Genomic DNA, 24553 nt, shown 5'->3' with positions numbered 1-24553 from the left:
AGGGTGGGGAGCATAGATGAGGGACTGGCATTGTATGCTGATGACCTTCTTCTGTTTTTAAGGGATCCTGTGGATTCCTTGAACGCTGCTTTAGATATAATGGACAGGTTCACTAAATTCTCCGGCCTGAAAGTCAATTGGGGGAAGTCATCCATACTGCCTGTAGATGAGGGGGCTAGGGCAAAAGCGAATCCCGACCTGCCTCTTCAATGGGTCACGCAAATAACCTATCTGGGGGTGAAGGTCACAGCGAGTGTGATGGACTACATGACCCGCAACTTGCTACCACTTTTGACGTTCTTTAAGCAAAAAGCACTGGTTTGGCAAAAACTTCCCTTATCACTGATTGGTAGGATTAACCTCTTAAAAATGAAAATCCTCCCAGTTATTCTGTACTTTGAGGAATGCTCCGGTTTGGATACCGAAGTCATTCTTTCGGAAACTTGATAGTCTTACTAGCTCGTTTCTCTGGGCTCCAAAAATGCCTAGGGTGGGGTTGAAAGTCTTACAAGAACCATGGGGTCAGGGCGGATTGGCGCTTCCGGACTGGCGCAAGTATTACTTGGCAGGTCAGCTGGTGTTTGTTCACAGATGGTTGAGCTCAGATGCGGGTGATTCAGCCACGGTGCTCGAGGCTGCTCATCTTGGATCATACGAGTCTCTCCGGTTGGCCATCCATAGGGGTACGGGCAGGGACCTTCCTCTTACACATTCCATGAAAGCTACGATCAAGGCCTGGGAGGAGGTAGAGAAATTGGCCTCTCCAAGCTATAAAGGGGTTTCCCCCTCAACACCGTAAACTACATCACTTTTACAGATTGGATGATGCACCCGGGTGGGCGTCTAAGGGGGTTAAACTACTCAAGGATGTTACTCGGGACGGGGAACTGCTAACATTTGATCAACTGAAAGCCAAACACGACCTTCCGAACTCGCAGTTCTTTCGATATCTAAGCCTGAGACATGCATATCAGTCACAATTCGGATCTCAGAAGGTTGAATCTTTCCCTTTTAGGTTGGAAGACTTACTAATGACCGAGGACCTGCCTAAGACTTTGTCAGTAACCTACAAAGAACTGTTTAAAGCGAGTCCCAAAGCGTTACTCAAGTGCAGAGTGAGGTGGGGGAGGAGGTTCCGGGAGTACAGGGGGAGGAATGGGAGGAAATGTGGGACCGTCCGTTAAAATACTTAGTGGCAGCAAGGGACAGGCTAATCCAGTTTAAATTTTTACATAGAATATATTATACCCCAGCCAGATTGGCACGGATATACCCATCGGTGCCGGCCGAGTGCTGGAGGTGTACTTTTTCCCCTGCTGACGCGCAACGTGTTCTGGACGTGCCCCCAGATCCAACAGTTCTGGACTGGGGTCACGGCCTGTATTGCAGAGGTGCTGGGGGTTCCGGTCCCACGGGAAATCAGTGTCTGTTTGCTAGGTCTGGTGGAAGAGGTGGTACCGTCTAGGGCTCACAGAACATTACTGAGTATCATACTGTTTTATGGGAAGAAAGCCATTTTGCTCAAATGGAGGAATTCAGGGGCCCCTGAAATTACTTTTTGGAAAGTTTTGGTGAACGCTATGCTACCCTACTTTAAAGCAACGTACCTATCACGGGGATGTGTTGGGAAATTCGAGAAGGTGTGGAGGGCCTGGTATGAATCAGACCACACGGTTGGGTAAAGAACAGATGGCTAATGTATAAATAAGTATGCATATAAGATGGCCAGAGGACTTATTCCAGGTGTTTCGGGGCTGCTGTTTGTGACATACCACAGAGGGGACTATTTCTGCTGAAGTTGTCTCGGGTTAAGGCTGGTTGGGGAAGGGAACTGAGTAGAGGGGGGTGGGGGTGGGGCAGTTCCGCGGGAGTTTTTGATGTAAATACGCCATCTGCGATGGCATAGTTTTTATGTTCCCGGTCATGTTGGCCGACAATTAACCTTGGAGATGTGCCAAGGTATGTTATTTTTTGCTTTTCTTTTTTGTTGTATGTGCATAAAACCTTTAATAAACAGAAATTTATAAAAAAAAAAAAAGATAATGTTACGCCGAGTAAAATGATACCCAACATGTCACGCTTAAAAATTGCGCCCGCTCGTGGCATGGCGTCAAACTTTTACCCTTAAAAATCTCGATAGGCGACGTTTAAAAAATTCTATAGGTTGCATTTTTTGAGCTACAGAGTAGGTTTAGGGCTAGAATTATTTCTCCCGCTCTAACGATCGCGGCGATACCTCACTTGTGTGATTTGAACACCGTTTTCATATGCGGGCGCTACTCGTGTATGCGTTCGCTTCTGCGCGCGAGCTCGTCGGGACGGGGCGCTTTAAAAACATATTTTTTTTGTTTTCTTATTTATTTTTATTTATTTTATTACTTTTTACACTGAAAAAAATAAAATAAAATTTTTTATCACTTTTATTCCTATTACAAGGAATGTAAACATCCCTTGTAATAGAAAAAAGCATGACAGGTTCTCTTAAATATGAGATCTGGGGTCAAAAAGACCTCAGATCTCATATTCAGACTAAAATGCAAGAAAAAAAAAAAAAAAAAAAATTTTTAAACTGTCATTTTTTTCAAATGACAAAAAAAAAAATGTTTCTTTAAAAGGCTGGGCGGGACTGACGTTTTGACATCACTTCCGCCCAGCAGAGCTATGGGGACGGGTGAAGGAGATTTTTCCTTCACTCGCAACCCCAGTGAACAGCCGAACGGTCCCGATCTCCTCCGCCGCTAGCGACGGCTCCGGTAAGCGGCGGAGGGCGCGGGAGAGCGGCGGGAGGGGGGGGGCCCTCTCCCGCCACCGATAACGGCGATCTCGCGGCGAATCCGCCGCGAAGACCGCCGTTATCGTGTACAGGACCGCTCACACTAAAGATGGATACCTCGGTTGTGGCAGCAGCTGCTGCCGTTACCGAGATATCCATCTTTAAAAAAAGGACGTACATCGTCGTGCGCAGGTCTGGAAGTGGTTAAAGTTAGGGTGTGTGTTATACGCCGATAAATACGGTAATTAATTTGGTGAATGATTATTACTTTACATAAAGTGCTAAACATGCCAAATAATAATAGATCTTTAAATAAGTGAAACAGTGTTCAAAAAATATATAATTGATCAAAAAAGTCCTCTTATGATGTTCAATATACCGTATTTATCTTCATATAACGCGCCCCTGGCGTATAGCGCACACCCCCAACCTGGAAGGGAAATTTCAGGAAAAAAAAGAAAATACTCACAGTTTGAATGCCCCTCGTCGGTGTCTTGCCCGGCGTCCATCGGCGGCCTTGTCCGGTCCGGCGTCCGTCTACGGCCCTGGTGGTGTCCTCCCCGCTTCTCCCGCGCTGTTTCTGAGTCGATTGCCGCTTCCCGCGCTGTGCCGCACAAGGCGTGACCGCGAGGGGAGCCGAGCCTGGCCGAGTGTACCCGAGTGTACTGCGCTCGGTATATGTCGGAGGCGGCGTTCAAACACAGCGTGGGAAGCGAGCATTGGCGTATATCGCGCACCCACGATTTTCCCCTCATTTTAAAAGTGCGCAGTATACGCCGATAAATACGGTAGTTAATTTTTTGTGAGTGCTCCAAAATAATTCCCCCGTGTGATCTCACAATTAAGTTTGGTCTGTAATTGCTATTGAACAACCTCTGGGCTCTAAATATATGGACCCTGCAGGATCCTAGGTTTTTCAACTGTGTTGTCCTCGGTACATATATGAAAAATAAGGCTGGACAGTGTTCTTGTGAAAAATAATATTTATTCAAATAAATTTGATCCAGGGTACTCCCACCTTTTTGGGTGCTTGCATCTGGGGTCCCCCATCTCTGGCATATTGTTTGAAATCGGGGTGGAGAGACCACTCTCCAGGTGACAGTTGCTGGCCACTTAGATAGTCCGCTTGCCAGTTTTTCTACCCCTGGAATGAAGATTGCAGAAAGACGAGGAACATTCTTCTGCCCATGTCCAAATCCGATTCACCTCCTTCTGAGGGTCCCGACTACTGGTGCCTCCTTGGTGATTGATATAAGCTACTGCAATAGCATTGTCGGATTGAATCCGAACAGGGTGGCCCTGTAATCTGTGTGTCCAGGTTCTGAGGGCCAAGTATACTGCCCGAATCTCCAGTATGTTGCTGGGCAGGCTCTCTTCAGTCTTGGTCCAGGCACCCTGGGCTGAAGCTTTTTCTAACACTGCTCCCCAGCCTAACAGGCTGGCATACGTAGACACCACCTTCCAGGTGACAGAGAAAGGACCTTCCTTACCGCAAGTTCTCGGTCTTTAACCACCAACTGAAGCTTTGGCGCACCTGTGGCGCATGGGTAAATCCAGAGCTTGGCTTTTCCTGTTCCAGGCAGCTAGAATATTGCCTTGCAGTAGTCTCAAATGAAACTGGGGGTAAGAAACCGACACGAAGAAGGACACAATCTTCCCCAATAGCCTCATACAGAGGCAAATCGATGGTCCCTTCTTCGCCCTGACTTTGTGGATCAATTCTGTTAAAGATTTGATCTTTGGCTCTGGCAGAAATAACCCTGCTTTGGGCTGTGTCTATGATCATGCCCAAATACTCTACTCTTCTTAGGGCTTGCAGGGAGGATTTCTGCAAGTTTAAAATCCGTCCCAAATGCTCCAGGTATTTTATTGTATTGAGCACTGCGTGATCTAATCCTGCCACCGACTGATCTATCACAAGTAGATAGTCTAGGTAGGCCATCATCGCTATGCCCCATGCCCTCAGCTTTGCCAACAGAGGGGCCAGAACCTTTGTAAATACTTGGGCGCAGTTGCCAAACCAAAGGGCAGAGCCACAAACTGGAACCTCCATGTCGCCGCAGATATGCTCGCAGGCATGTTTTGCTTGCGAGAAACAGGGTTACCTTTTTTTTAGTCCCTTAGCGGCCTCCCTGTCGGCCTGGGAACGCTTAACTGCGGGCCCGGCAGAAAGAAAAAAAAAAGATTGTGACCGGAAAAAAGGAGGGCCCTGGCCTACGGCGTGGCTCCTTACCTTTTCTGAGTCTGTGAGAGCACAGTGTTCTCACAACAAACACATTTTTTATAATGTCATCCAGCGAGGCTCCAAAAACCACTAACCCTGGCAGAGCAACTCATCCCAGCTTGTAGCACCCAGAAGGGACCACAGCCAGGCCCAAGTCTGATCAGAACATTACCCCGAAGATGGTGGGGGAAGAGTGCGTTTTTACCCCCCTTGTGTCCGCACACTGCTTCTACCCTGGTAATAAAAGGGACTCCAGGACCAGGTACAGGGCACCGGTTGCCACCACAGGGATGTCAGGGAAAGAAAACGCCAGCTTCTGAAGCCATGACACCCGAACTTGCCTGACACCCATAGGGACCGGGCAAGGCAGCAAAAACAAAATCCACCCCCCTAGCTGCTCAGAGTGAGGGACTCCATGGTACTCGCCGCTCTGATACAGGTGCTGCCAGCGCCGCTGTCCGCTCTCCCCATATGCCTCCTAACAGGCATGGCTGCGATGTATTCTTGTACCTGAGGTGTTGTGCGCCATACAGAAGGGATGTTTTTACTGATAGAGGCAAAAACTGAGCCAGGACTACAAGAAATGGCCACCAGCCGCCCCTATATAAAGCACGCGGTACTACAAGAAAATGGCGTCGGACACCACCAAAATAGCCGCCGAGCGCTTCTGAGGAAAAAGACACGCTAGGCCTCTCCGCGAAGGCCCCTCACGACACCAAACAGCCCCACAAAGAGCGGACCCTGGGCACAGCCCCCAGCCAGGACACGGAGCCCAACCTGGAGGACCCCCGGTCAGTACAGCAGGCCCAGCCCCACAGAGCATGGGAAGGGGGGAAAGGACAGGGAGAGAGGAAAGGAAGGGTGGGAACCCCCTAAATCAACCTCCCAGGAATGCCCAGCCGTACCACCCTGCCGGAGCAGGGGGTCCGCTACTTACCCGTCCTGCGGTGACCAGCTGAAGGCATCCCAGACAGAACCAACGTCCGCGCGGTTACGGCATGGCTGTCGGCCCGACACACTGACACGGACATAGAGCCCGGTCATGTGTGCTCTGGAGAACATAGGTCACCGTCCACCCCTGGAGCAACGGGGCATGTCGTGGACGGCCCAGCGCGTAGCTAAAAGGCCGGCACACGCTCGATAGCCGAACTGGGGGGGGGGGGGGGGGTTAGGACGACGACTACAAGGATCGAGGATCCAGCCCGTCACCCAGTCGGCAGATGAAAGATCTCGGGATCAAAAGGGATAGAAAAAAAAATCCCCAGGCCACATGGGCCCACAGGGAGCCATGTCATTCTCCTATGCTAGGCAGAAAAAAAAACTGAGCTGCATGATGCAGGGAGAGGGATTATACCTAGTGGGACCGCCCCCAGTGCGGTACTGTACAGTTTTGATGTATGTTCAACACTTAAAGGATCACTAAAAGAATTTTTTTTTTTAGCTAAATAGCTTCCTTTACCTTACTGCAGTACTGGTTTCATGTCCTCATTGTTCGTTTTTGCTTTGAAGTAGCTGTAATTCTGCTCTGATCTCCACACTTCCTGCTTGTCTGGCTCCTTATGAAAAAACTCATGGGAGCTTCTCACTGTGGTCTAAGCTGTGTGTCTAAAACTCCTCAGAACCAATCAGATTAATTTTAAAAACAAAACACTGCCCTGGATTTGTTTGTTTTTGTTCTGTGTGTCTTTACTTCACATAAACATGAAACCAGTTTAAAACCGAAAGTGAAACTACAGGCACATTATATGATAGAATTTAATCTATTTTTAATAATTTTTAAAAGGAATCAGTTAACTTTTATGTCTCTATACCCTGTAAACAGTCATTTCAGCAAAACATTTTTTTTCCTTTAGTGACCCTTTAACATGATTTCCTGCCAATACCCTAGTGTCAAGAATAAGATGCTGTGTCCGTCCATGAACGAAGGAGAAATAGGAGTTTCACTTTTTGAAAAGAATTACTGAAATACATTTTTTGAGATGCACTGTATAGTCCTTCTTTCTGGCATCACCAGCAGCAGTCTGTCACTTTAGGGAGCACGGTTGGCATGCAATATCACCTTGTAAGGATTTTAAAGTTATTTTCTTGAATCCGTGTGCAGACCAGACAATTTTGGTGCAAAATTAGTGCTTCTGTTGGGCAGGGCAAAAAAGTACTGTACAAGGTCGTTTACCACATGGCAAGGGAGAAACCGTAAGCAGGTGAAGCGATCAGTTAAAAATACATCTGAGAAAGGGTATGAGCAAGGGGACCAGTCTCGACGCAGAGTTGCTCAAAGGTGGTCAGCGATCACCAGAAACTGCCAGGAGGCAGTAAGGGGCTCAGGAAGTGTCAAAGCTGTAGGGCTCGCTAAAAATCAAGTCAGTAACGCTGACAGTAAGGTCAGCTCAGAGATCGCAGGCCAGTGAGCAGAAACGTTGCTTTTTTGGCTAATACAGGGCAATTAAGATTAGACTGGTTTGTTCCTGCAGGAACTTGTACAGGACCCGATTGATCAGCTGTATTGTATTGTTAACTGCTAATGCTGGATCCCTCGGATTTAGCGTAAAATAAAGATCAGTTTTTGAAAAACTCTTTGAGACTGGCTTCCTTTAATGAGACATTATGGGACCCCTGGTGTCTTACCTGCACTTTGTTGCCAGGGAAAGTGACACCAGGAACCAGAAGAGATGTTATACAGGGTTCTTTGTAGTATACCGTATTTATCGGCGTATACCGCGCACTATTTTGCCCTGAAAATCAGGGCAAAATCCTGGGTGCGCGATATACGCCGATACCCGCGCCGAGTTTGAATACTGCGCCGGCATATACCGAGCGCAGTACACTCGGGTATAGTCTGGCAGTCTCGGCTACACTCGCGCTCACGTCCTGTACGTCCAGGACGTCAGCGCGAGAGTAGCCGAGCATTGCCGACTATACGCGAGTGTACTGCGCTCGGTACATGCCGGCGCAGTATTCAAACTCGGCGCGGGAAACGAGCAGGGAGGACGCCGCAGAAGGACGCCTGACCGGACGAAGAGGACACCCGAAGCCGCAGACGGACGCCGGACCCGACGAGGCCGCCGATGGACGCCGCGCAAGACACCAAACCAAGTACAAAAATCTTTTTTTTCCACAGGAATTGGGGGCTTCAGGAGAAAGGGACTTCCTGTCCCACTTCCTCCTAGGGGCTGAAAAGGCGATTAGCTTAATCGCCTTTTCACAGCCCCTCCCTGTAGGCGAGCGCCTGTCCAATCGGACGGCGCTCGCGCATGCGCAGTGGGTGGCTGGCCGTGAAGTCGAAAGCTGTCACTGCCGGGTGCCCACACTAAGAATGAAGACGCCGGCCGGCGCGTCGCTGGTAAGTGTCAGTTTATTAAAAGCCAGCAGCTACACTTTTTGTAGCTGCTGACTTTTAATAAACTTAAAAAAAAGGTGGAAAACCCCTTTAAGGACATAGGCCCAGATTCACAACCGAGATACGACGGCGTATCTCCAGATACACCGTCGTATCTCTGAGTTGCGCCGTCGTATCTATGCGTCCGATTTTTAGAATCAGTTACGCATAGATATCCATTAGATCCGACAGGCGCAAGTCTCTTACGGCGTCGGATCTTAACTGCATTTTTTTTTTTACCGCTAGGTGGCGCTTCCGTCGAATTCTGCGTCGAGTATGCAAATTAGCTAGATACGCGAATTCCCGAACGTACGCGCAGCCGACGCAGTAAAGTTACGACGTTTACTTTAGGCTTTTCCCGGCGTAAAGTTGCCCTTGCTATATGAGGCGCAGCCAATGTCAAGTATGGCCGTCGTTCCCACATCGAAATTTAAAAAAGTTACGTAGTTTGCGTAAGTCGTCCGTGAATGGGGCTGGACATCAATTACGTTCACGTCGAAACCAATGACATCCTTGCGGCGTACTTTGGAGCAATGCACACTGGGAAATTCCACGGACGGCGCATGCGCCGTTCGTGTAAAACGTCAATCACGTCGGGTCAGGGTTACTTTACATAACACACGTCCACCTCTTCACAATTTGAATTAGGCGGGCTTAAGCCGGCCCATTTACACTACGCCGCCGCAACTTTCTTTTTAAGAATACGGCACTTGCCTGTAAAAGATGCGGAGGCGTAACGTAAATAGGATACGTTACGCCCGCACAAAGGAACGCCATTCTACGTGAATCTAGCCCAGTATGTTTGTCTTTTTTTTGCTGATCCAAAAAATTATCCGATCCGTGACTCTGATCCGAGAAACGATCCGAACCGCAAGTTTTTTGATCCGTTGCACCCCTAGCTTTCGTTGCCCAGGAGGCAATCTGATATTCCCTGGATCAACTGCCCCTGGTGTTATTACCTCCAAAAATTTGTATACCGTTAGATTTTATGCATTTAGGAATGCATCCAGCTTTTTTTTTTTTTTTTTAAACAAGCTACTGAGCTGGCCAGAACTAGTTCGAGAAGTGAATATCACATTCTTACAGCTCTTTCTGTATGTGAAGGTTAAAGGTTAAAGGATAAGTTCACCTTTCGGAACAGGTTACACCTGTATTTAGGATGACGCCTGTAACAAATTCCAGCACCTGCAGCCTCTCTTCCTCTCCCAGTGACAGCGAGCAGGGATCTTCTCCTGGCACCCACTGTTACTATTTGAAAATATGCAAGGGTCGGCCACAGAGCCGCATCATTCAGCTTCCTGTGGATGACTTGAACTCCAAGTATCATCAGCGTTTGCAGCTGATGGCTTTTTGTCGTTTTAACGTCCTTGCGGCGTACTTTGGAGCAATGCACACTGGGGAATTCCACGGACGGCGCATGCGCCGTTCCCCAAAAACGTCAATCACGTCGGGTCACGGTAGTTTTGCATAAAACACGCCCCCCTGATCCAAATTTGAATTAGGCGGGCTTACGCCGGCCGGTTTACGCTACGCCGCAACTTACGGAGCAAGTGCTTTGAGAATACAGCACTTGCCCGTGTAAGTTGCAGAGGCGTAACGTAAATCAGATAAGTTACGCCCGCAGAATTTTACGCGGCTCTACGTGAATCCGGGCAATACTGTATAGTGCTCTTACTTGTCCAATTAAATATTATGCAAGTGTACCTGTTAAACGACAGTTAACTAGAGACATACTGCCATCTTCACGTTGCAGTGGCACTAGCAATCTGGAATGTTTTTACACAAAGCAAGCCTCACACCTGCGTGTTATCTCCGTGATTTGTTGTTATGGACTTTCACATGATCGTAAACCACTTATGATATCTAGTGGAAAATCTGAGAAGAGGCATTGGGCAGGATAAAGTTTATATGCAGTGGTGGGCAGAACATGCAATAGGTATTCAACCACTAGGTGACAGCATTGAATAAAAGTAACAAAAAATTTAAGTGGTTGTAAACTCACTTAAAAAACAAAAACAAAAAAAAAACACCTCCAAGACAAAATGCATAATGAGCTAGTATGCATAGCATACTAGCTCATTATGTATTACTCACCTGGGATCGAAGCCCCCCCACTGCGGTGCCCGACACTTCACTTGCCGGCGACATGACATCCCGGAGTTACTTCCAGATATCGCCGATCTGGCGCTGTGATTGGCCGAGCCACGAGGACGTTACTCCCGTGCATGCGTGGGAGCCGCCAGTCACGTCATGACCTCCTTTAGAAATGGCACGATCTCCATTTCTAAAGTGTGCTCCATTTCTAAAGTGTGCCTGCGCCGTTGTCTATGGTGCATGCGCACACGTCTATATTGCAAATATCTCCTAAACCATGGAGGTTTAGGAGATATTTCCAGCACCTACAGGTAAGCCTTAATCTAGGCTTACCTGTAGGTAAAAGTGGTTGTACAGGGTGTACAAACCACTTTAACAACCTGTTAAAATCCTAGCATTTAGTAACATAGTCAGATGCATTGGTATACATGCAGAAGCACCTTACCTTTCTTCTGATGTTTCTCCTTCAACCTCTTGGCCAACACTTTTAGATTCTTCCACTGGTTCAACTGAGACAGCAGAAATCAGACATACATGAATAAGAAAAACAAATAAAATGTTACTAATTGTATATAAGTGGTATGGAGACAGAATAGATAAATATTGCCGATACAATTTTACTACTTTACAACAAAACACATATGCAATTGGGCATATTTACTGGAATGTATTAACTCAGGACTAGCTTCTCTAGCAGTTGTGCCTCTACCCTGCCTCATAACTGTAACCCAGTATCCGACTACCGACACCATATCCTCCAATATACTGGCACCCTCCCCTATACTGGCCTTATGCTGGCCATACACTGTACGAAAAATCGGCCAGTTAATGGGCACAAACCAGTAAATCGGTTTGTACATTTGAGCCGAAAAAACAAAAAGGGCGGGTTTGGAAATGTTCATGCTGCATGAACGGTAAATTGAAAGGTTAATGCGTTTCCTGTCCAAACTGTTTTCACTAGGTATTTGAGAAAAAAATAAACAAAAAATTTATTCATTTAGGTCCATTGAATGATTTATCGGTCATTACACGATGGCACCATCGTTTGCTCTCACATCCGAATGTTCGTTTTTCGAAAATGTGTTCGAACAATTTTTCTATATTGTATGGCCAGCATAAGTCAGAACACGATGGGCAAGGTCCACGATGGGCAAGGTCCAAACTTCTCTCCAAGTTAATTCTCTGCTATGTTGCCTGCTGATTATTTAGATTCAAGAGCTGGGCTTCCAAACAACCAACTTGCTCACATTATGCACAGCAATATTTGCCCTCTAAGTTGTTCAGGGAATGCATACATAAAGCAAAATGTACACTGAATCACATTACCAGTGTGGGAAGACATGGTTACCTCTAGCTTTATGGGGATAGTTTAAAATGTAAACCCTGCTTCCCTGTTCTTCACTGTGGCGGCGTCATCGATCGCGTGATCCCTTTTATAGGGATACATAATCGATGACGTCACACCTACAGCCACACCCCCTACAGTTAGAAACACAGATGAGGTCACACTTAACTTCACCGCCCCCTTGTGGTTAACTCCCAAACTGCAATTGTCATTTTCACAGAAAACTATGCATTTTAAATGCATTTTTTGCTGTGAAAATGACAATGGTCCCAAAAATGTGTCAAAATTGTCCGAAGTGTCCGCCATAATGTCGCAGTCACAAAAAACAAACAAAAAAAAAAAAACCGCTAATGGACGCCATTAGTAGTATAAAAAAAAAAAAGTATAAAAATGCAATAAAACTATCCCCTATTTTGTAAACGCTATAAATTTTGCGCAAACCAACCGATAAACGATTCTTGCGATTTTTTTAGCCAAAAATAGGTAGAAGAATACGTATCGGCCTAAACTGAGGGAAAACATTTTTTTTTATATATTTTTGGGGGATATTTATTATAGCAAAAAGTCTCAAAATTGTCGCTCTATTTTTGTTTATAGCGCAAAAAATAAAAACCGCAGAGGTGATCAAATACCACCAAAAGAAAGCTCTATTTGTGGGGAAAAATACGCCAATTTTGTTTGGGAGCCACGTCGCACGACCGCGCAATTGTCTGTTAAAGCGACGCAGTGCCGAATCGCAAAACCTGGCCGGGTCCTTTAGCTGCATTTTGGTCCGGGTCTTAAGTGGTTAAAGCAGGTTATATGACAGTGCTTGTCCTGTGTCCTTTGACCCCCAGTAACACCTGAAAAACCTGTCTGACCCTTGCAGTTTCTCCCCAAGGTGTATCATGACTTCTGAAATCAGATACCATGGTCAATGTTCAAGCCTCTATCATCAGCCTATCTGCTCTCCTGTCTCCTCCTCCCCCTCTGCAGTGAAATTAGGCATTTGCATTTCTTTTTATAAATCACACACAGAGAAGGATATTACAAAAGGTGGCAGTGCTGACGGTGTGTATAATTAATATATATATATATTTGTGTATGATTATTGTGTTGGTGGGCAGGCACTTCACTGGGTGGTGGATAAGCACTTGTCACAAGAATTGGAGGGATTTTTTGTATACACAGAGCACCGGGTGCTGGACTTACTTTTTAAATTTTAGATCTTATTTGACTTTATTTTTAGTATTTATGCATGGACTTTAAATTTGTTTTCCATATGGAGGAGTATTGCACTTCAAATGTATTTGATGATTATTAGTAGCCCTCATTTGGCTTTGGGACCGTGAATAGGTTTGAATAAAAACGTTAGACCTTTTCTTCTAAAAGGAAGCAGAACTAACCCTTGTGACTGAAGTTGTTGAAAGGCAGCCAGTAAAATCAGTTTTTAGCTGATACGCAGAACTAGAATTTCCATTTTATATCCCTTTGAATGGACATATTGGAATTTCTTGGTTCCAGACAGGCACAAATGGCAAAAGACTACTCCCAACGCCGATAAGTGGGGTGGGGGGGGGGGTTCACTGCGAGGAGTGTTTCTGGGTAGGCATGGTGGACTTGGGTCTCTCTCACACACACACACAGCATTTGCCCAGCTCTCCTAGACACTTTTCCTCCTAGTAGTGGAATTTTGGCATAAATAGCACCTGGTGCTTATAACACATTTAGAGGAGTCAATTCATTTCATTGGCCAGAATGAGTTATTCTTAGCACTTGAACATCAAGTAATTTCAGTGACAAGTGTGCAATGTATTGTATGAGGATATATGGATGTAAATATGTTGGTGTGACTCATGCCTTTTGTTGTGCTATGTACTGTATGGCATGTACTTCCCTTATTGAAGAATAAAAAAAAAAAAAAACACAAACACAAACACAAACACAAACATGTCCAGTGAGCATGAGGGCTAACGCTTTGCAATAAAAGCAAGCGCTAAGCTTTGGTTTTAAAATAGACTCCTGGGGAGAGCGAAAGACTTGTTTTGTTGAGCAGAAGTAGTAGATATAGGAGTATGAGACTGGGGCCTTTTCTTTTCTTATGGGGTAGGAGCATCTTTTTCCCAGTAACTTCTGTGATGAATTTATCAAGGGATTCTCAAAACAGGAGTCCACCACCAAAAGGCACTCGTAAAAAGGTGCCTTTTACAAGCAGCTATTAGCCACAATTTCCTACACACTATATATACAGAGGGGCAAAAAAGTATTTAGTCAGCCAATTGTGCAAGTTCTCCCACTTGAAAAGATAAGAGGCCTGCAATTGTCATCAGTATACCTCAACTATGAGAGACAAAATGTGGAAACAAATCCAGACAATCACATTGTCTGATTTGGAAAGAATTTATTTGCAAATTATAGTGGGAAATAAGTATTTGGTCAATATCAAAGGTTCATCTCAATACTTTGTTATATATCCTTTGTTGGAAATGAGAGGTCAAATGTTTTCTGTAAGTCTTCACAAGGTTGTCACACACCGTTGCTGGTATGTTGGCCCATTCCTACATGCAGATCTCCTCTAGAGCAGTGATGTTTTAGGGCTGTCGCTGGGCAACACAGACTTTTAACTCCCTCCAAAGGTTTTCTATGGGGTTGAGATCTGGAGACTGGCTAGGCCACTCCAGGACCTTGAAATGCTTCTTACTTCGTTGCCCGGGCGGTGTGTTTGGGATCATTGTCATGCTGAAAGACCCAGCCACGTTTCATCTTCAATGCCCTTGCTGATAGGAGGTTTGCACTCAAAATCTCACAATACATGGCCCCATTCATTCTTTCATGTACACGGATCAGTCGTCATGTTCCCTTTGTAGAGAAACAGCCCCAAAGCATGATGTTGCCACCCCCATACTTCACAGTAGGTATGGTGTTCTTTGGTTGCAACTCGGCATTCTCTCTCCTCAAAACACGACGAGTTGTGTTTCTACCAAACAGTTCTACGTTGGTTTCATCTGACCATATGACATTCTCACAATCCTTTTCTGGATCATCCAAATGCTCTCTAGCAAACCTCAGACGAGTCTGGACATATACTGGCTTAAGCAGGGGGACACGTCTGGCACTGCAGGATCTGAGTCCCTGGTGGCGTAGTGTGTTACGTTGGTCCCAGCTCTCTGCAGTTCATTCACTAGGTCCCCCGTGTGGTTCTGGGATTTTTGCTCACTGTTTTTGTGATCATTTTGACCCCCACGGGTTGAGATCTTGCGTGGAGCCCCAGATCGAGGGAGATTATCAGTGGTCTTGTAGGTCTTCCATTTTCTAATTATTGCTCCCACAGTTGATTTCTTCACACCAAGATGCTTGCCTATTGCAGATTCAGTCTTCCCAGCCTGGTGCAGGTCTACAAATTTGTTTCTGGTGTCCGACAGCTCTTTGGTCTTTACCATAGTGGAGTTTGGAGTGTGTTTGAGGTTGTGGACAGGTGTCTTTTATACTGATAACAAGTTCAAACTGGTGCCATTAATACAGGTAATGAGTGGAGGACAGAGGGGCCTCTTGAAGATGATACAGGTCTGTGAGAGCCAGAAATCTTGTTTGTAGGTGACCAAATACTTATTTTTCACCATAATTTGCAAATAAATTCTTTCCAAATCAGACGATGTGATTGTCTGGATTTGTTTCCACATTTTGTCTTTCATAGTTGAGGTATACCTATGATGACAATTACAGGCCTCTCATCTCTTTAAGTGGGAGAACTTGCACAATTGGTGGCTGACTAAATACTTTTTTGCCCCAGTGTGTGTGTGTGTGTGTGTATATATATGACAGTATAAAGACTTAGCAAGTTACATAACGCAGAGAAAACATACAAAACAATAAGAATGAAGGCACCAGCTGCACTTGTTACAAGAAAATAGGGTCATCAAAGACAGGTTTGTGTTCTCTATTCATCCATCTAGTTTCAATAATGGCACTCACAGACGTAATAGCTGGCTTCATGGCTAGACCTGCAAGTACAGGTGGTCTTGAGAGGGCTTCAAAACCTCCATCAGCAGAATTCTTTAAAGAACATCCCCCAATAGGAACTGTAAGGTGTTAATTGAATACTGAAACAGAACTTTTTCCTAAAATCGTATTCCATGGGATAAAAAAATAATCTTCAGGAGGAATGAACATTTTTTTGCAGGATTAGGCCAATCCTTATATTGTATAAAGGACCTTCAATTTGTACATGGATAGGAAATTTTTTTTTCTTTTTTTGACAACCCTTTTTTTTTTTTTTTTTTTTTTTTTATTTTTTTTTTTTTTTTTTGACAACCCTTTTTTTTTTTTTTTTTTTTAATTTAGTAGTGGAAACAATATATGCATCCCCATTTGCTTTTCTCGATTTTATCCTCCATCTATGATTCTTGAACAGGGTCCGTCAAAAAGAGTGGCATTTCCTTATTATATCAGGCCACAGTATATGCGCCTGAAAGGGAGCTAGAATCAGAGAAATAAAGCAGGGTCATAGGACATGGCTGTTACCTTGAATGATGTTTTGCGTTTCCTATTGGCTTACCTGTCCCAGCTTTCTTGTAATCCACCATTGCCAAATGAAGGGGATCCCTATGGGATACTCAAAGAATGTATGACGAGGAACTGGGTTTTGCATGTCCAGAATACAGCCCCTCTGCTCTGTTTCAGAATGTGGCATGAAATCCACCAAAAGTGGTGCGCACATTTTTCAGCCAATATGGCAGCTATTACCCCCAGTGTATGTGTTCCTTAATACACTGACCTTTTCCTCTTGCAGCTCCTGCTGGCATCGCTGTCCCGCCTGCTAGAAAGGATTAGGAGGCAAAGTGCACCTGGTATCACTCTGCCCAGGACATGAGCCAGTGATACAGAGGAAGCATTGGCTTATGTGGCTCCTGCTGCTTCCACAGCCATTTGCTCCCTCTGCTACTGGTGCTGGGTCATTGCACTCTGATGCTCTAAGATAGCGGGTTGGCAAGCACAGATTGTGATCAACCGATTGCCGACCCCAGTCACGTGCCTCCGCACAGCAACTAGATTGCACTGTTTCACTGTATCATGCAATTGGGTGCAGGCAAATGCAGTACATTTTCAACCTGCGTTTGGGGTGTCAATTTAAATACTTGAACCTGCTGAAAATCGCAAGTGCAGTGCATTCTGAACACAGTGTGGGAAAAGTGGACAAAAATAAGATTTTTTGTACTCAACGTAAAATCCTTTTCTCTAAATCCATGGACTGACACAGCTCCTTAAATCTTGACAAGTGGGTTATGTTTCCTGTTTACAGGAGAGGACTAGGCAGAAACATGTTAGATAATTAAATACGTTACATTAAAGCGGGAGTTCACCCATTTAAAAAAAAAAAATAAATCTCCCCTTAGCTTCCTGCTCGTTCGGTCTAGGGGAATCGGCTATTTATATTAAAATATGTGCAGTACTTACCCGTTTTCGAGCTGCATCTTCTTCCGTCGCTTCCGGGTATGGGTCTTCGGGAGCGGGCGTTCCTTCTTGATTGACATTCTTCCGAGAGGCTTCCGACGGTCGCATCCATCGCGTCACTCGTAGCCGAAAGAAGCCGAACGTCGGTGCGGCTCTATACTGCGCCTGCGCACCGACGTTCGGCTTCTTTCGGAAAATCGTGACGCGATGGATGCGACCGTCGGAAGCCTCTCGGAAACCTGTCAATCAAGAAGGAACGCCCATTCCCGAAGCCCATACCCGGAAGCGACGGAGAGGATGCGTCTCGTAAACGGGTAAGTACTGCACATATTTTAAAATAAATATCCGATTCCCCTAGTAATAACGAGCAGGAATCTAAGGGGGAAAAGTGCCCTCTAAGGGTGAACCCCCGCTTTAACAGAGTTAAACAGCCCCGCTCAGGGGGCGGTCCCTACAGACATAACCCTCCTCACTGCAGCATGCAGCCTCAGTTCGTAACAAACAGTACAAAACTAAAAAGGAGAGGTGGGTGCAGTGTCCGTACGGTGAGTACAAAAAATCCCATTTTCTCTTATTGTCCATGGACGGACACAGCTCCTTAAAGCGGGGGTTCATGCAGAAATCAACTTTCTGCAATTAGATCCAGCAAACTGCTGACATCTGCAGTATGCTGTTTTTTTTTTTTGCTGTTTTTTTGCTGTTTTTTTTCTTTGTACTTATCGTTTTATCAGCCTTTTTTTTACCTGGCTCCGAGCGGGCATTCCTTCCGGGTATAGGCGTTCCTAAGCCAAGCAGAGTTGATTGACGGGTGCTAAAGCGCGTCACGCCTTCCGAAAATACTCAAAGTGACACTCGAGTGTTTACGGCGCCTGCGCAGTCAGCTCTACACGGCAGGCGCAGGCGCCATAAACACCCGAGTGTGACTTCGGGTATTTTCGGAGGGCGTGACGCGCTTTAGCAGCCCGTCAATCAAATCCGCTTGGCTTAGGAACGCCTATTCCCCACAAAAATCCCTGCTCGGAGCCGGATAACAACGGCTGATAAACGACAAGTACAAAAAAAAAGCATACTGCAGATGTCAGCAGTATGCTGGATCTAATGGCAGAAAGTTGATTTTTGGGTGAACCTCCGCTTTAAAATGTTTTTTTTTTTGTTTGTTTTTTAATAGGTTTTTATTGTCATATTTCAAAAGTAACAAAGTAGTGAATACAAGAAAAAGTACATTTCCATTTTTAGGAACATATGCAATATGTCACAAAGTAAAGAAAGTATACAACATGAAATGTGCCACTGTAGCAGTAGTGCGGTAGATTCGATATAATCAAATAGGTTAATGAACATTGTAGACGACCAGAGCAGCTGATGGAAGATGAGGTCATATAGAGTCATGTTTGTTACGCAAGGGTGGAGGGAGAGCGATTTCACCCAAGCACCCCTAGAAGGGACCAAGACTGTGCCTGGGTAAAAGACTCCACCTGTCCTCGCCTAAAGGCCTCCAGGTGAACAGTTTAATACATTTGTAGAAAAAATAGTAATCATATCAAAGTTATAGGTTGAACATTTTGGCAAGTGTAGGAGATTTGTTCCAGTCAATCCATTGTTTTAATTTGCTTCCCTGTCTCAGTGCCAGGGTTGTCTCATAAGTGAAGTGCTCATGATTGGTTCGAAATACATCAGTGATCGTGGGGGGGATCAGGGTTTTTCCATTTCCTGGACATAAGGCGTGCCGCTAGAAGTATATGGATTATGATGTGCCGTATCGGGTTATGGAACCGTTCTATGTCAAGGGGCGAGTGAGGGTCCTCCCTCTATTGGGAGTTCGGTTACGTCAGATATTAACTTGAAAACTAAATGCCAGTAAAGTTTAAGTTTGGGGCAGTTCCAGAATGTATGAAGTAGGTCACCACTATGCCCGCAGTCCCTCCAGCAAGAATTCGACAGTACTGTGCTAAACTTGGACAATCTATCAGGGGTCAAATACCAACGATAAGTTAATTTAAATGCAAGTTCCCAAAGGGATGAACAACATGTTGCATTGTAGGTGGACTGGCAAGCCTTTTCCCATTTGAGATGTGAGAAACTTTGACCTAGGTCTGTCTCCCATCGCAGTAGGGCTGTGGAGCTAGGAAAGGTTGTTTTCTGGTGTAGAATGTTATAGAACAAAGATATGCCCTTCCGCAAATCTGTAGGGGATTTAATGAAGATCCAGGCCATCTGAGGGATCTTCCATGACCAAAGTTTTGAGTGAGGCAAGGCAGTGTTGGGTGCGAATATATAAGAACCTGTCAGAATTTGGAAGATTATGTTCCGTTAAGAGTGTGGAAAACGGTTTGAGTTTTCCTTTATCTGCTAGGTCTGACAAAGATTTAATTCCCTTGCTTTTCCATCCTGCATAAAATGATGATTCTATGACATGATGCAAGGTGTCAATGGGAATAGGTAATGTTGATTGATTAGGGTAGGAACATGATAGTTTGGAAAATTTGGCCCATACTTTGATGGTCACTGCTATGGTTGGTGATAGTTGGGGAATAGTTTTTTTTTCTTAATAGAGAAGCAAATAGCCATAAGGATAAATTACCTCCTGGTACCAGGGCTGTGGAGTCGGTAGATAAATGTTCCGACTCCTCAGTTTTATGTACTTCCGACTCCGACTCCCCGACTCAGACTCCTCTGTATTAATATGCGAATGTATTTTATACATTCCTTGAGGGAAAGAAACGCAACCTACCACAGGACTACTGGCTGGGAAGCCAACAGTCTACTGTATTGCACAGTTTAAGCAAAAGACAAACACAATGAAAACAATCAAGTGACTGGATAGTAGCAGCAGGCATAAACATCAGGAACAGGATCTTTACCAGTTCAAAAATACAAACCACATTATTTGGTTGTTTTAGAACAAAAACAAAGCTCATCTATAATGAACCAAAAACAAAATCTGCAAAACCTAGAAATGGTTTATATTAATCTTGAAATGTAGTTCTAGGCTTAGCAAATGCAAATCAATTCAATGTAGAGTTCTAAGGAAGAGAATTGCCTCTGCCAGATCCTCTTTCATAGAGGCTCTTAAGTCAGACTTTATTATTTTTAGGGCTGAAAATAATCTTTCGACACTGACTTGGGTGGGTGGCATTGCAGTAACTATTCTGGCCACATCACTAACGATCTCTGGATAAACAAGGATGGCTTCTTCAACAGTAAGTTTTGATGAGCGATCATACTTTTCAACTTCTTTTAGTGCTTTATAAAACTCCTGTTGGAATTTTTTTATTTGGACACTTACTGGTTCTCTAACATGCGTTCCCTGTAAAAGCAGAACACAACACTATGGAAAGTATAAGTATTGCAGCTCCTAATTGTGCGTTGCGTGCCATATAGTGAAGCACATGAAAAGCATGCTTCTTCACGGTCACTTAACGTGTTCGTTTTGCGGTTACGTGAGGCACTGCATGCATTGGTCTTTATTCTTACAGTAGAGAAGTCATTAATTATAACTTTTTGTGAATTGGGACATTTAAACTTGCTTTTTTTTTTTTTTAATTCCAATCTAAATTTAGTAGGAGTCGGAGTCGGTGCATTGTTTGCCGACTCCGACTCCAGGTACCCAAAATTTCCCCCGACTCCACAGCCCTGCCTGGTACCATGGTGGCTTCTGATTGCCCCCACATCGTGGTGGGGGAGGGTGGAGGTCCTGAACCACTCCTTTGATTGAGTGAGGATAGAGGTCATGTAGTAGTCATGAAAATCAATATATCCCAATCCCAAATTTTTTTATTTTTTTTATCCCTCCCCCCTCCCTCCGGCTACCTCACAGTTACTTTTCTTGCCGCGCTAGTTTCCTCAGTCCACCACCGCTGGTCCCTGTCAGTCCTTGACCCTAAGGTTTTCCGCATAGCTCCATGTTTTCTTAAATACCGTCCAATGTGACCACTTCTCCTTTAGGACATTGTTTCCCTCCTCGATACTATTCTTTAACCCTTCCATACAGTATGTCTCTTCTACAGAGTCTATCCACTCCCATATTGATAGGGCACTCGACCTCCTGCCATTTCTTGGGTATTAGCCTTTTGGCTGCGTTTAACAAGTGTGGAACCAGAGACTCTATAAGGCAGGGATATGCAATTAGCGGACCTCCAGCTGTTGCAGAACTACAAGTCCCATGAGGTATAGCAAGACTCTGACAGCCACAAGCATGACAACCAAAGGCAGAGGCATGATGGGAATTGTAGTTTTGCAACATCTGGAGGTCCGCTAATTGCATATCCCTGCTATAAGGTTTTGTCGCTTCCTCGCCCCCGTGGAACAGTACAATCCATGGGTCATATTTAATCTCCCTCCCGGTTATGTCTTTAATGTACCCCATGATTTTTTCCCAGTATTTTTTTACTTTTGGCCAAGTCCACCAGAGGTGAGCCATTGTCCCTGGGGCCCTACAGCCTCGCCAACAGTCTGCCGACTGCCCCTCTTTACATTTACTTGTTTTATCTGGTGTTGCATACCATCTCGCTATACACTTGTAGTTCATTTCTGCTGTTCTACTATCCACGGCCGAAGAGTGGGTCAGCTTCAACATTTTACTTATTGTGAAATTATCTGTGTTCCTAACTCCCGTTCCCATTTTTCAACGAACAGAGGGATCTCCAGCCCGTCCACTCCCAACACTATTTTATAAAGTCTTGAAATAATGCCTTTAGTTTTTTCTGTGGTGCATAGTCTTTCCACGGCTGTGAGCTGTTCTCCAGACCTTATTGGCTGGGGTAGTTTTTGAACAAAGTGGGGCAGCTGTTGAGATCTCCATTCATTGATTGTCATTAAGTCCTCATTGTGTCTTAGTTCCTGTAGTGTTTTTAATTTCCCATTCTTTATTATTTCCCTTAGATGTGCTTTATCTTTTTTAATCCAATTCCCACCTACTGTTTTTTTTCCAGGTGCGAAGTACTCATTTTCTTTTAACCTTATAAAGAGGTGAGTTATAGTCCTTGTCAATTTTTTTGTGTAATGTGTCCCAAATTTTGAGTGCGTTACGTGTTACCTCGTAAATATTCTCTTTAAGTGCTCTGTACTGTGGTGGGTTCCATATTATGTTCCCTAATTTTACTTTGGCCACTGCATTTTCTTAACATCACCCATCTTTCTTCCTTGTTGTCTCTGGCCCACTCAATGACCCTCGACAATACCACCGCTTTGTAGTATTTCCTTATGTCCGGGATTGCTAAGCCCCCGTGTTTTTTTTCCTGTATAAGGACAAAATGCGATATCCTATGTTTCCTGTTTTTCCATATATAGTTCATTATCAGCTTTTTGAGTGCTCTCAAGTAGTATTGCGGTAGTGCGATTGGCAACATCTGAAATTTGTAAAGAATTTTTGGGAACAGGGCCATTTTTAAGATACTAATTCGGCCGATCCAGGAGATTGGTCTATTTATAACCCTTTTTATTTCGTTTTTAATTTCATCAAGTAGCGGGATATCATTTATTTCATATAGTTTCTTATTTGAGTTAGCCAATTTGATTCCTAAATATTTCAGTTCCTTCCGCCAAGGAAAACAAAACTCTGCCTTCAATTGCTGTTATTCTAAATTGCTAATACTCACATTTAAAATCTCCATCTTATTAACATTTTGAAATTAGATATATCCCCGTACTTTCTACAAATTTTTAAAAGAGGTTCGGGAGTTTTTATCCCTTCAACTTCAGGACTGTTACGGATTCAGGCCAAGAGGGGCTCCAAGGACAGCACAAACAAAAGCGGCGAGAGGGGGCATCCCTGTCTCGTCCCGTTTTTCATCCCGAAAGCCGAAGACAGACTTCCATTAATTCTTATCCTCGCCGTCGGGTAGTGATACGTCGTGATCCACTTTAACATCCTGGGACCGATGCCCATTTTTTCCAACGTTTGAGTCATGAGTCCCCAGCCTACCCTGTCGAACGCCTTTTCTGCGTCAATCGACAGGAGTAGACCTGGGGACCCCTCCTCTTTAATCTTTCTAATGAGCAACAAAGCTCTCACCCCATTGTCCCTTCCCTCTCTTTCGGGAAGAAAACACACCTGGTCTGGGTGGACCAATGTGGACATATGCCGCTTCAGTCGCTCTGCCAGCACCTTTGCGAACAGCTTGGTATCGGCGTTAAGTAGCAATATCGACCTATAATGGAGCAAAGCCTGGCGTCTTTCCCTTCCTTCGGGATTACTATAATTGTAGCTTCCAGGACATCCCTACTCATTTGATATTCCTTCCCTAGCCCATTATAATATTGGCACAGTCTTGGTAACAGTATGTCTTTGCATTTTTTAAAATAGAGCGTTGTGAACCCATCAGGGCCCAGACTTTTGACCAGAGCAGAGTCCACCAACGCTTTACTAATCTCATCCTCAGTTACGGGCCTGTCCAAGATTGTGCTCTCGTTCGGGCCTATATTTGGGAGTCTTGCACCATCTAGAAGCGCTTTTATTTTTTTCATTTTTTTCCCCCTTTCCTTCATGTCTTCTGCTTCACCGAGTATAGCTCCTCATAATAAATTTTAAAGGTTTCTGCTATGTCCTTTGTAGAGTGTACCACCTCCCCCTGTTTATTTTGGATTTGTTCTATATAGTTTTTTGTTTTCTGTCTCTGCACCATATTTGCTAGGTATATTGCCCCACATGTACCTCTCTTTTGCAATTATGTTAAATTTTCTTCTAGTCTCTTGTTCCAGGAGTTCTTTGAGTTTGTCCCTTTTCCTAACAAGGTCGTGATATATCTCCTTGTGCTTCCCCTATTTTTTATGTTCTTGTTCAATTTTAAATATTTCAGCGGTCAGGTTGTTAATTTTCATGTTCCTATCTTTTTTTCTTCTTGGCCCCCTCTGATATCAAAATCACTCTAATAAAAGCTTTATGTGCTTCCCATAAGATTGATTTAGATACACCTTCGGTGTCGTTTATCCTGAAGTACTGGTTTAACTCTTTTTACCCTTTCTAAGCTTACTTAATCTAATATCAGTTCTTCATTCAGCCTCCATGGGCTAAATGTTCTTTGGTGGCCAGGAATAATCATTGTCATGCTCACAGGGGCATGATCTGATATTGATGCGATTTCTATTCTTGAGTCTACTATGTATTCCAACAGGCAGTGATCAACCATAATATAGTCACTCCTGGAGTACGTCCCGTGCTTAGGGGAGTAAAACGTATAGTCCAGCTGTTTTGCCTGTAGTATTCTCCAAATATCGACTATCTGGCAGCTATGCATTTTTTTTTTTAGCCGAGTGTTGTTTGTACCCTGTGCACGTGACGTACTGTCCACTTCCGGCTCTATGCAAACGTTC

The 24553-nt window shown here is 44.6% G+C and overlaps 1 protein-coding gene across 1 annotated transcript in view; it reads right to left on the bottom strand.

Annotated features, from left to right (window-relative positions):
* Positions 1–24553, bottom strand: part of EXD1 (exonuclease 3'-5' domain containing 1) — a 220208-nt gene that overhangs the window by 158955 nt on the left and 36700 nt on the right. The window contains exon 4 of the mRNA XM_040332834.1: positions 10913–10976. Coding sequence (XP_040188768.1) covers positions 10913–10976 — 64 coding nt within the window. The remainder of the gene's footprint in view (positions 1–10912; positions 10977–24553) is intronic.

The sequence above is a fragment of the Rana temporaria genome, chromosome 13, assembly GCF_905171775.1.
Source record: "Rana temporaria chromosome 13, aRanTem1.1, whole genome shotgun sequence".
In the NCBI taxonomy this organism is placed as follows: Eukaryota; Metazoa; Chordata; class Amphibia; order Anura; family Ranidae; genus Rana; species Rana temporaria.
The sequence above is the reverse complement of the archived record's forward strand: the minus strand, read 5'-3'. Positions and strand labels throughout refer to the sequence as shown.